Source organism: Haliaeetus albicilla, chromosome 8, assembly GCF_947461875.1.
Source record: "Haliaeetus albicilla chromosome 8, bHalAlb1.1, whole genome shotgun sequence".
In the NCBI taxonomy this organism is placed as follows: domain Eukaryota; kingdom Metazoa; phylum Chordata; class Aves; order Accipitriformes; family Accipitridae; genus Haliaeetus; species Haliaeetus albicilla.
Genome location: NC_091490.1, coordinates 2352126 through 2364955, shown reverse-complemented (window position 1 = coordinate 2364955; position 12830 = coordinate 2352126). Strand labels below are relative to the sequence as shown.

General features: G+C 40.1%; 1 protein-coding gene across 1 annotated transcript in view; it reads left to right on the top strand.

The window, feature by feature from the left end:
* The window catches only part of PDE4B (phosphodiesterase 4B), a 219593-nt gene that overhangs the window by 23799 nt on the left and 182964 nt on the right, over positions 1–12830 (top strand). Inside the window, exons 2-3 of the mRNA XM_069788481.1 lie at positions 1322–1433; positions 3840–4075. Coding sequence (XP_069644582.1) covers positions 1392–1433; positions 3840–4075 — 278 coding nt within the window. The 5' untranslated portion in view covers positions 1322–1391. The remainder of the gene's footprint in view (positions 1–1321; positions 1434–3839; positions 4076–12830) is intronic.

The following is a 12830-nucleotide window of genomic DNA, read 5'->3' as shown; positions in this document are numbered from 1 at the left end:
AATGGTGTTAAGCTGAATCTGAACCCTTGATGACACAGTTGCGTTGTGGCTGTAAGCCAAGCTGAGCTGCCATGCTTGAGTGTGTAGACTCCTGAATTCATTGGGGGGGGGACACGACACCAAAGAACAGGTTTGTACGACCAGCCATTGCTGTGGAAGGTGGCTTTCAGTACCTGCTGCCGGGGCTTTGAACCTCACAATAAAAGTGAGTGGTGCAGGCTGCCTGCTTTCTGGGACCTTGACTGCTGGTAGTGGCAGGGAAGAGAATTTGGTGCCTAATTTTGATGCGTATCTGCTCCTCATCAGCTGGGTAGATGGCCAGGGTCTGGCAGCCCTTTTTTGCAGGCAGTCTGAATTGCTTATTGCTGTCCTGAACTTGCACTGCGTGAACAGGTGGTCTGAATACAGTTAAAAAAATCCCTGATTTCTCAGAGTTAACAACATGTTAGAAGTCTAGCATCGCCAAGCCTGAAACTGTTGCACAGTTTTTTGTGGTGGCTTCAGCAGTGAAGTTTATGAACAGTGGCCCTTCAGCAGTCTTCTACCTCAAAGATAATCCTTCCAAGCAGGGGAGAAAATTTGTCAGCACACAAAAGTGGCGCTCCGCTCTACCTGTTCTTTAGGGAAAGAAAAGAAAAACCCCACAACCCTCAGTGTTCTCTTTATATAATCATGAATGTCATTTTTTTTTTTTTGAGCACTAAATCCGCAGCAAGAAAGAGTAGGGGACCTAGGAACACTCCAAGGGGGTTGGTTTGTGCTGGTTTCTCCTGCTGCTTCAGCTGCTCGGCTGTGTTTCATTCCCCTTAGCACGCTTGCTTAGTTCAAAGTGGCTGCAGTGTCACCCTCTAAAGAAGGCTGTAATTTAGTGGCTGAAGTGGTGTGTGCGTGCCAGTGTAATAATAAATAATGTTTGTGAGTTATGATTAAATCTTAGAATTGCATACAAATGCAATTCCTTTTCTGTGAGACCCAGCTCAAGCCATTCTTGGGAGACCTTCTATACTGTACCTCTGAATAGGGCTCATTTAAACAAAACTCTCTGCAAGTACAGCTTGTTAGCTTTGATCCCATATTACTAGACATGTTTCAAGGCTTGCTTAGATTGCAGAGCCTTGTGAATACTGGTTACTTTTAACGTGATTTTACTAAATATTTAATTGTCCTTTCACTAATAGAGAGCTACACTTGCATAACGCGCTGCCAAGTGTTCTATGAAAATGGGCAGCAAGTTATCAATCAGCTGGGATGTTAGCAGTTAGCTCCATAGTTTCTTATCAAAAACAGTTTGTTATTGAAAAATACAATTTTTTTCTTTCAGGTTGCCTGTCTGAAGAAATTGGATTTAACAATAAGAATTTTTTATAACGGGGTGCGCTTTAATCTCAATAATGAAGAAAAGCAGAAGTGTCATGACAGTAACTGCAGATGAGGTAAGTTTCTTCTAAAGGCATGTTTTATTTTCCCCAGTACTTTATGAAAATGAGATAAAAAGTTAGTTTTGTTTTCTTTTGTAAGTGTCAGCTGGTTTTGCTTTGGTTACTCATTGATTTCCTTACAGTTGCTTGCAGCTCATATAATAAGCAGAAAATAAGCCTGGCACATTGAAAAACAAACAAACCAACGCCCATACTGTGAGAAGTTTAGAGGAGACTTAAGCAGAGCATACCCTTTACTGGTCTTGGTCAGTGTAGTGCTGGCAGGCAGCAGGGAACATCTGCATACCTTATGGAAGCTCTGTTCTGGATCCCATCTTGGTGCATGTGCTGTGCTTGTCTACTTACAAGTGTTTCAGCATCTCTTCCACTGTTGTTGCTGAACACCTAATGTGATGATGCATGTGTTATTCCATTACTAGACTTGCTAATCATCATTATAATCCCCTATTAATTAAAATCCAGTTCTCATTCCCTGGAGAAATGTATCAGTTTGTAGTGATGGCATGATAACTGCAGCCTTAATTGTCTTGTTTGTCACAGCTGAGGCTCGCCAAAGGTGGAAAACCACATGGAATGTATATGAAAATACAGTGGAGGAGTGGAACCTAATAGTTAGTGTATCCTATAGCACTCCTTCAATAAGTGTTTCTTTTACACTCTTGGACCACATGTTGCGCTGCTTCATAGTCAGTTTGCCTGAGCTTGATGCTGGGTCCACTCAGTTCTTGCTGATTTTAATGAAAGCAGACATCTGAAATCTAATGGGAAGCTAGAATACTCTGCTGTACATTTCTTAAATAATAACAAAAAAAATTAAACAGTCTTACAAAGATTATTAATAAAGGCAGGTTAAGTCAGATCCTCATATAGAAGGCACGCTTTCCTTTCTGGGATTCCTAGGAGTATTTTTCACCTGATTTTTTTGCTGTGAAAGAGTAGGGTTTGGATCACTGAAGATCTCTAGCATATTTTTGGAAACACAGCATGCCAAACATTTTATGCTTACAGCTAGGTCTTTATGATTTTGATGCCTTAATAACTTCATGAATCTGCACCAGCATGCCTCATAGCACTTCAGGCTACATACAAGGAGTAAAGTAGCTGTGGGCCGTGTTGTTTCTTGTCTGGATGCTTCTCATGGTTGTAGGATGGGCAAGCAAGTAGGCAAAGTTAAGGAAACTGGTAGTATGCCTGCCTTTCACCAGTTTTGCCTTTCCTTCCCATGTTGAGATTTCTTGCTGAGGTAAGAGAGTAGGAAGTACCACAGAGTTGACTACTTTAATAGTCTCATGACAATGGAGAACATATTTTCCGTTAGAAACTATGAGGCAATGGAGGACTCATGCTACTTGCATTTGTTCATGAAGGACCTAATAACTGATTATGGAAAATCAAACCACTCTTTTTTTAAGTCACTCAGTGCTGGCTGGGAGACCGCAGCGGTAGCAGTTTGGAGGGAAAGTGAACCAAGGGATTTGGGGAGGCTGTAAAGTGGGCTTGGAAAGGTCTGCGAAGGGTGGAGAGAGCAGGCCGGAGATCAAAATTCAGGAGCAGGTAGAAGAAGAGGAAAAATGTAGAGCGGTTGCCATAGATTATATATATACCGATTATAATAATCTTCCAGCTTCTACTGGTAGCTCATCACATGCAATACAGAAGTATTCTCGTTGATATTGGGCAACTATATTTGACTAGCTAAATTCTCTGAGTAAGACCAAAACTGACAATCCTCTGGCAGTGCTGTTCTGCTATGAGAGAACTTCTGGCTTGGGTTTCAGAAGACTTGACAGCCAGTTCTGTGATCATGGTGATGTTTTTAAGTAAAAATTGCTAGAAACTAGAAGAGGAAAAACTGCTTGAACTGATTAAAACCTTTTTTTGAGACTACTTCTACTAGCAATGCCAGACATAGGGTAGGGTAGCCTAGCCAGGAGTTCCTCTCACTGAATAGCTTTTGGATGATTCAGGATGTGCCTAAGTCCAGTATTCTTGGCACCTTTCTCTGACTGGTGATTCCTCAAAAAAAGTGGCAAACCAATGTGGTTGTGCTGTGCAGAGAAATGATACTTTAGATGGATGTTGAGTAGAATGTTCTCTGAAAAAGTTTAAAATATCAAAAGTTTAACGTATCGCCAAGGTGACCTGGATTATTGAAGTGTTCAATTAGATTAGAATTAGCTGTTGAATTTAGCTTCGACAAGTTATGAGTGAATTTTCAAGTTCATTCATAACTTGATAAAATAACAGTGCAGCGCAGTCAGACTCTGCTAAGATTTCATCATACAGTTATCTTTTGTGAGTAGCTATGGCTGTAGAACAAAAATTGTATGTGTTTTATCCTCATGTAGGAAAATGTTTGTTTGCAGAACTTTGTTTGCAGTGGCTTTTCTGTCTTTGCAGAATGCTCTGGATTACCTGGAGTGTGGGCTGAGTAAGTCCTATAGTACTTCCAGCCATGCTTTGGGCATAGACCTCTGGAGAGGAAGAAGATGTTGTTCTGGTAATTTGCAGTTACCACCACTATCGCAAAGACAAACAGAAAAAGCAAGGACACCCGACAGAGACATTGTCTGTAGACCAACAACTCTGCCTTTGTTGACACCTCCAAGTATTGCAATCACCACTTACCAAGACTGGTAGGTTATTTCCCTTTGTTATGAATCTTACGCAGTTGGGGTTTTTAGTTTGTTTTGCTTTGTTTTCTGGTTTGGGGTTGTGGTTTTTTTCTTTTTTTTTTTTCTTTTTTTGAAAGGCACTAGATAATCATCTTCTATGTATCAATATTGTTGATGTCTATCAGTTGGTGTATCATGGATATAAATTTACAAAGTAATTGTCTTTTTTTGAAATTCTACTTCTGTTAAAACCTCTTCTGTTCACTTTTTTTGTGCATCTTCATGAAAATTTTGTTGTAAATTCTGATCTTGGCCAGAGGATTTGTGTTACTAGCTTTCCACCCACAGAAGAGTTCAGGATGATGGTAGACTCTTCTACAGCAGATTGAGGAAAAAGGGTTTAGTTCTCTGGCTGTTTCCTGTCCAAGTGTTAGCAGAAAGGCTTGGAAAAGCGTTTGAATCTGATGTTAAGCTCAAGAAAAGTCCCAAAGAAACTGTCAGAGAGCTGATTAAAAGGGGATTGCTAAGAGGTGAGTTCCAAAACAGAAACTGAATGTTAAGTGCCAAACATGGAAATTCATCTAGGGGGAGGAGAGGAAGACAAAGCCCAGAGTGTTCATGCGTTGGAATTGCAATGGTAGATTTTAATGGCAAAATAAGGTTAGATGTCCAGCTTGCCGTATGAATCTTGAAATGTCATTGCAATGTAACCTTAAAACCTGTACTTTAAACTTCAGATTTCAAGTGTGCTTTTGATTCTAGTTTTTTAAATACTCCATTCTCAATTTCATTTGCTGGCTGCAAGACATGTTCACATCATTATTTCCAAGTCTGAATCTGGTTTTAGCTTCTGTTAAGCTCAGCACTCTTCAAAGCTGGCATTTCAGTTTGCATTTGAACAATTAGAGAGGACATCCTAAATTCATTTGTTAGAGTCCTTTAAAAAGTTTTGCTACTGAAAATAGTTTTTTTTAAGCTATGCACTTGAATAGATACAGAAATCAAGGAAGAATTAGCAGGAGCTTTTCTTCAATTTTTGCATTTAATTGCTGTGGATAAATTTAACAAAATGAGTTATCTAATTTCAGATGGGTTGTGAATTTTGACAATAAAAGGGTTGGTTTACCTTTATGAGCATTTTATGAGTGTTGCCTGTTGTGTATCTGCAGCAATTTATTATCTTGACTGCCAGACAATTGAGTGCCTACTCATAAGATGTGCTTTTAAGAATGACTTAGTTCTGCTCTTTGACTACACCTTCATACACAATTTAGGAAAATGCAAGGAATTGCAATGGATTTATCATTAGTTTCCCTTGTAACACAAGGGGGCATTGCTGCTCCTCATTTCCATTACAGCAGAATCAATATGTGTATTGTGTCGCACAACATGTATTTTTCTTGAAGGGTATGCCAGTCAAAGAGAAAACACTTGTAAGTGGTACTCAGGTTACTGCTATTTCTTTACTGCTGTTAATCTCTTGTAAGTGAGCAGATAGCTTCTGACTTCTCTGTTTTGCTTGAATCTATCATACCTGTTTATAGCCATATAGCGAGTTTGGTGTTGCTGGTTAGTGTGACCGTGATGCAGAGTGCTGTTCCAACACATGGTTACGTAGGCATCTTTGCACCCCCTCACCTTTCTGACTTGGGCACCAGTTAAATTGACTGCTCTTACAGCTGGGCAGGAAATTGGTCTAATCTTTCCCATTTTCTGTTTAAGTTCTAGTCATCAAGGGCTTTTGACAAGTTTAGCAGTGTTCTCTACCCCATGCCAGGCAGTTCCTTACCTACGCAATCTTCAGTGTCTCGAGGCCTGACCATGATCTCGGGGAGCACAGTCATGATCCAGATTTTTTTGTGTAGGAGCAGTGCAAGCGGGATCTGGTCCCCAAGCTGTTTGGGCTTCTATATTGTGATTCAGTTCTGCATGAAATATACCCCAGATGCAGGTTATATTTGTGTAAGCCCAGTATGTGCCATTCTGTTGAAACAGCTTTGAAATGATATGAGCATTAAGAGACTCAGTGAGTGGGCAATAAAGTGATAGGAAAATTTCAGTGTGGCTAAATACAAAGTGATATATCTGAGCAAGAAAGAATTGTAGCTGCAAAACGATATTGCTACTCAGGAGCAAGATTCTGGGTATAGGATAGAATCATAGGATGGTTTGGCTTGGAAAGGACCTTAAAAGATCATGTAGTTCCAACCCCCCTGCCATGGGCAGGGACACCTTCCACTAGACCAGGTTGCTCTTAAGCCCCATCCAGCCTGGCCTTGGACACTTCCAGGGATTGGGGTATCCACAACCTCTCTGGGCAACCTGTTCCAGTGCCTCACCACCCTCACAGTGAAGAGTTTCTTCCTTACATCTAATCTAAATCTACCCTCTTTCAGTTTAAAACTGCTACCCTTGTCCTATCACTACATGCCCTTGTAAGAAGTCCCTCTCCAGCTTTCTTGTTAGGACCCCTTTAGGTACTGGCAGGCTGCTCTGAGGTCTCCACAGAGTCTTCTCTTCTCCAGGCTGAACAAGCCCAACTCTCTCAGCCTGTCCTCACAGGAGAGGTGCTCCAGCCCTCCGATCATCTTCGTGGACCTCCTGTGGACTTGCTTGAGCAGGTCCATGTCCTTCTGATGTTGGGGCCCCCAGAGCTGAACAAAGGACTGCAGGTGGGGTCTCACGAGAGTGGAGTAGAGGGGGGGAATCGCCTCCCTCGACCTGCTGCTGGTCACGCTTCTTTTGATGCAGCCCAGGATACGGCTGGCCTTCTGGGCTACAAGTGCACATTGCCAGATCGTGTGGAGCTTCTCGTCAACCAACACCCCCGAGTCCTTCTCCTCAGGGCTGCTCTAAGTCCTCTCCTCGCCCAGCCTGTATTTGTGTCCAATAGAATTGCAAGTTCAGTGCTTATTAATGGTCAAAAAATCAAATTAATTGTTAAAGATTTGAAGGAAAAGAGTAGTGGATAAAATACAGAACATCAGGATGCCATGGTAGGAACCCATTACTTGGTCAAATGTTGAATATAGTGTACAGTACTGGTCCTTCCTCTCAAAAAAGGGTATAATAGAACTAAAAAGTGTTAAAGGCCTGTAAGATGATTCAAACATAAGGAACAGGTTCTGCACTGGGATTGACCAAGGAGGTTCAAACTCTTCAGCATGGAAAAGACACAGCTGAGCAAAGGGATAGGACTGAGATCTTTCAAATAGTATGAAGAGAAGAGGTTGTTGATCTATTGCTTATTGTCCCTTCCAGTATGAGAAAAAGGGGGCATCAAATAAATTGGTATGGCCGGCATGAAGCAAGTCCAAGGAGGTGGTTCTTCATGTGGTTTGTAGTTATGCTGTGGAACTTTGTGCCGTAGGATACTGTAGGTTCTTGGAGTTTGAACAGGCTCCAGGGAAAGCTAAAGAGATCCTTGGAGGAGTAATCTGTTGTGGCTTCCTTCTGAATGCATAAACTCCATCCCTTGTTCAGCTTCTAAGCTGCAAGTTGTTTAGGAGTGGGAAAATATCTGAGGGGAAGTATCATACATGTTTGCTTCCTGTTCCTTTCTGTTCTGTGCTTTTTAATATCTTGTGGGAGACAAGATCATGGGCTAGATGTACTACTGGCCTGACCAGTAAGACCATTTATAAATCTGGTGGGTTTTTTCACCTCTCTTTATGGGTCTTTTTCCTTGGAGCTTTAATAAAAATGCTGAAGCCACAGGCAGAAAATTAACATGTTTTAAGCTATCAGGGCAGGGAAAAAAGCCTTTACCTGTAGGGAGCCTAATGTCATTAAACATTGTAAATCTCAGACTGGAACGGGGAAGAGGATGTTCCTTGTGAAAAGAGTATTCCACTCTTAGTTCTATAGTTCCATAGGCTTATAGGATAATTCAGGCTGGAAGGGACCTTTGCTCAAAGTGAGGTCAGCTGTGAGGTCAGACCAGGTTGTTCAGGGGGCTTTATCTAGTCTGACCTTGAAAACCTCCAAGGATGGAGACTTCACATCCTCTTTGGGCACCCCATTCTGCTGCATGACTGTCCTCAACTCAGAAAAAAGTCTCTGTATGTCTGGTCAGAATCTCTCTTGATTTGTCTTCTGCCAGTTGTCTTGTGTTTCCTAGAGTTTCAGTGGAAGCTAATGGTGGTGTGCTGTTCCTTGGAAGTGTGGCGTGTATCTTTGTTAGTCCGCAAATCTACCCCATTAATGCAGCACTGAATATTCAGGTTGCATTACTTTAGGCCCCTGTCTCTGGGCTATGGAAATTGTTCGGTAGATTTATTCCCTGCGTTTAGCTTCAGGATGCAGAGGTTTCCTGACCTTTGTTTATGTTCCCAAAGGTAGACAGTCTTGCTACAGCTTGTACAAGATCAAGTTCATTGGTACTGTTAAGGCAGTGGAGTTAGTGAATCATGCAAAAGAAAACTCTTCACTGAGATTTAAATCATCATTTGGGGTCCACACAACTAAAATGCATAAGTAATGTAAGGTCCAGATTTAGGTTTTCTGTAAGGTAAATCATTATGTGTCCAATATAAATTGTTTAACATTCACTTGGTATGGTGTTTTTTTCCTGAGGGTCCATAGAGTTGTAGCTGGGAGATGCTTTCTACCAGAGATCAACAGGACTCATTCAGAAGCGTGTAGGTTTACCCCAGCTTTCCGTAATCTATTTCTGTCCATATGAAACCCCAAAGGCAGATGTGAAACACCTCATTATTATGACATGAAACATGATTCCTAGAAATAATGCCTTTATTTCATTTGTCTGGTGTGCATAGTAGTTATCATCTTTTTTTGTAATGACTGTAAGATTGTTAAAGAGCTTCCTAGCAATTTCATGATGACAGTTGACTTCTCATGCTGATGTACAGGTGCCTCATTACACTGTTATATTTAGTGTATATTCAGAAACGCATACAAAACTTCTATAAGGGATACGGTCTCTTTTACTAGGGCAGGTAGGGTGGAAGTGAGGCTTTCCGTGGGCATTTCATACTGAACAAAGAAGTCGCTTCAGTTTGGGGTTTTGTTTCCTATTTGTGCAAGCCATTGTAGTCTTTGTAGAAATTTATCATCTTAACCAGAAAAACAATAATGAAGTTTCTGGAGAGGCAGGGATAAATCAGAACCCGATCCCAGAGGATTGCTCTGAACTGTAAGGTGCAAAAGCTCTGCCTCTGTTGGGGATATTTCTGTTTTCTCCTGTTAACTTGATTAAATCCATGGGGAAACTCTCATTGTGTGTACTTGGGGTGTGCATTCTGCTGAGCCATTCTTCCAGTTCTTCCATTTCCTGTTAGCACAAAATCTCCACTATAGGCTCATTATTTATCTTCTTATTGTTCTTGTGTTGGAATACTGTTTTGCTCTCTTCCGAATGGTTTATTTAGGCTTACTCTGATCTCCATTGCTCCAAAGCATTTCACTGTTTGTGCTCTGTATTGAGCAGAATGCCAAATGGCAAATATTTCTGTTATCAACTGAGATTTCTAAACTGAGAACCTGGAAGAGAGTTTATGTATAATAATATATCTGTGGTTCTTCCTGGAGCAATGTAGGAGATGCCACATCTGTGAAACACAATGCTTCCCACTACTACCCATGCATCTTGCACAGCTCTGTATGTTACCAAGCTCTTTGCTAAACCTTACCTATCAATGGAGAATATAGTCAGATTATACTACAACAGCTTCAGTACTTTGCTTTCTTTTAAAAATATTGTTCCTTATTGGTTAGGTGAAAATTGGTGCTACCATCACTGAAATGGTACAAAATTCAACCTGCAACATCAGCACTGTACTACAGACTATGTCCTAAGAATGCACTGATTGTGGAAATTTTGCTGTTCCTGGGGTTGCAGTAACTGTGGTTTGAAGAAAAAAGTAACAGAATTCAAATACAGAACATATTATTTGGGAGGGGTAGAGGAAAATAAACCTATTCCTTCTGTAAGTAGTATTTCTGCCACATTTTTTTTCAGAAATCACCTTAAATTTAACTTCCAGTGCTAATACAAAAGAACTATGAGAGACTGAGCCATGACTTACAAAAATATTTTAACTTAAGATACATGGGAACCTAAAAAATAAAGCTGCTTCTGAGGTTGGTTTTTTTTGTTTTCTTTGTGGTGGTTTTTTTTTCCCATTTTTTTTTTTATTAGAACTCTGTTTTCTTGAGACCCGTGCTGATCTGACAAGATCTGTAACCAGCAAAGAAAAAATGGGCAGGCTGACTCCAAAGCAATAATTCCAAGCCAGCTGCAATGTAATAATATTTTGTGTGAAAATAGCAAGGCAGTACACATATAAAATAGCTTTCATGAATCATGCAAGGGAAGAGGTATACAGGATATGGATCTTCAAGTGGCAGTCTGAATGTAGAAGTCTTATAAGTTTCCTGTGCACAAATTTTGTCTGTATTTTCATAAAAGCTGTTAAAATGTTTTCCACAATCCTGGTCCATATTTTATAACTAAAGCTTTGTGATAATAAATCCAGGCAAGAGGGAAGACTGAGGGTATGAAGAATATATTTGTAACTACACTTACAGCATCCCAAATACTTCTCTTACCCTATTTTTTGATACTTGGCAGCTCCTGGGTTAGGTTTGCCAGCTAGCTTCTGGTTTACACCATTTCGACACATTTGTCTCAGGTCTATGGAGTCATTTTGACAGTTTTGCATCAAGTTTCTGTGTTGAAACAAAAATAAGTTCTATGATGAGTCCCGAAGTGTAAGGAAATAAAGGCCTTAAGAATTCTCTTAAGAGTTGATATGGTTAATATTAAATATAGTAAGGAGTGCACTTTTTCAGGGCATAGAGATTCTGTTAAACATTTAGACTGGTATTAAATGCTGTATTGAAATATGTGCATTGCTAATTGTCCAATGCAAAAGCTACCTCACTCTTCTGCGGGAGCAAAATGAGAGCTCGCTAGGTTTGAAGGAAGTTGTCTGCTAACAGAGTTGGTTGCTATTTGAGTCACATTCTTGCCGCTTACTAAAAAAAATAACCATGAGTCTGTCTTTGCTTTTTAAGATTATTTTTTACAGCATTCATAATTAATCAGCAAACTCTAGTGTTTTGTGTGTTTGTGAGCTTGCTATGTTATTGCTAGTCATTTGTCAGTGACCAGGTTTATAGCTTGCTTGCTTGCTTCTGAAATAATTTTATTGTGCAGGTTGGTGGTCAGAATCTAAAAAGAAAATATTAAGGGGTTGATCCTGTTTTCCATGTCCATCTGAAAAACTTCCTGAAGTTGGGGTGTGCAAAGAAGGGTGTGTGATTGCATTACTGCATTCTGAAGTGTGCGTGCACGGCGAGGGCTGGTGCGTGTATGTAGTGTCAATCTATGCTTGTAGTACTGCACGTTGTTCTCCAGATGGTGATCGTGGGCAAGCAAATTAGATGCAACATTAAAAACAACGCAAAACAAAAATCAGTACAATTTTAGGCCACTGAGTCTGAGACCAAACCGTCAGCAGAAATGCTGACTTCAGCTAGGGCCAGCTTGTAGCTGCTGTGAAGCTGCTAGGCTGGTGGTAATTAATTGAGGGATAGATATGGAAAGTTAGAATGAAAAAGGAGGATGGTGATTTGCACGAAGGATTAAAAAGGATAATAAAACTGTAGTCAGGCTAGTAAACTAAGCAGAAGGTAATATGCCCAGTCACTCCTTTACATATTTGAAATCTGTAAATCCCATGGAATGAAAGGAAATATTTAGGGTAATAGGAAGCTTAAGTAGGAACAGTGGAAGGAAAACCAGAAATTCAGAGGGAGTAATGCTGTTTTGGAGAAGCGTGGGGCTTTTTTGTTTTGTTTTTTTAAACGTTGTTGTAGACAGTGGGATAATACCCTGTGAAATAGGTTGAAGTCTTATTTCTTAGATCATTTCAAATTCAGCTAGATAAGAACTGAAGAAATATGCTGCAGGCTTGGAATAGAAAAAAAATAGATGAACTGGTTTCCCATATGATGTGAAAACTAAGAACCTAGGAGGAAAAAAACCCCTTAAAAACATGTTTTTGATTTTTATACCTATATTTAAAATTATTTAAATCACAGAATGGTTGAAGTTGGAAGGGACTGCTGGATGTCATCTGGTCCAAAACGTTTATTAAATTGCATCAGTTTTTGTTGTAATAAAGCAGGATCAATTTTTCTGACTGAACATGCTTCCTGTATTTCAAAAGCCTGTACTGCATTTCTGTGGGGCATTTACTTACCTTGAGAAAGGAGGTCAACTGTATTCGTCATAACATCTCATATATTCTATGGGGAAAATAGTTTTTAATTACACTGTGCTGTTTCTGGAAAAAGTATGTGATAGTTTAGTTTTGAAAATCAGGCTTAACTATGATTTGTCCTAAGTTTCCTAACAATATGAAAGATGTAGAGAGTATTGAAGAGTATTAGATCTGGAAACAGTCCTAAACGATTTTGTCTGCTCAGTGATTTTGTTTTGTTCTTCAGTAGGTAGAAATATTATCTGGTACGTTCATTTCTGATGCTGAACACTGTAATTGTTAGGAGCTGGGCATGCTGGGGACCCCTCAAGATAGTCTCTGAAAATCTGAAAATGTTCTGTTGTGAGAGAGTTCTTATGTTGCCCACAGGTAGGTCATAAAAATGACATTAAAAAGTTCACTAAGGCTTAAATCTGTTTCAGCTCACCAAGGTAGGAGGCAGGGACTGCTTGTCTAGTATGGGAAGAGGAAATACCTTGAATTTGTTGTCATTGTTGGCCCCCCCCGCTCCAGCTTCATTTTAACAC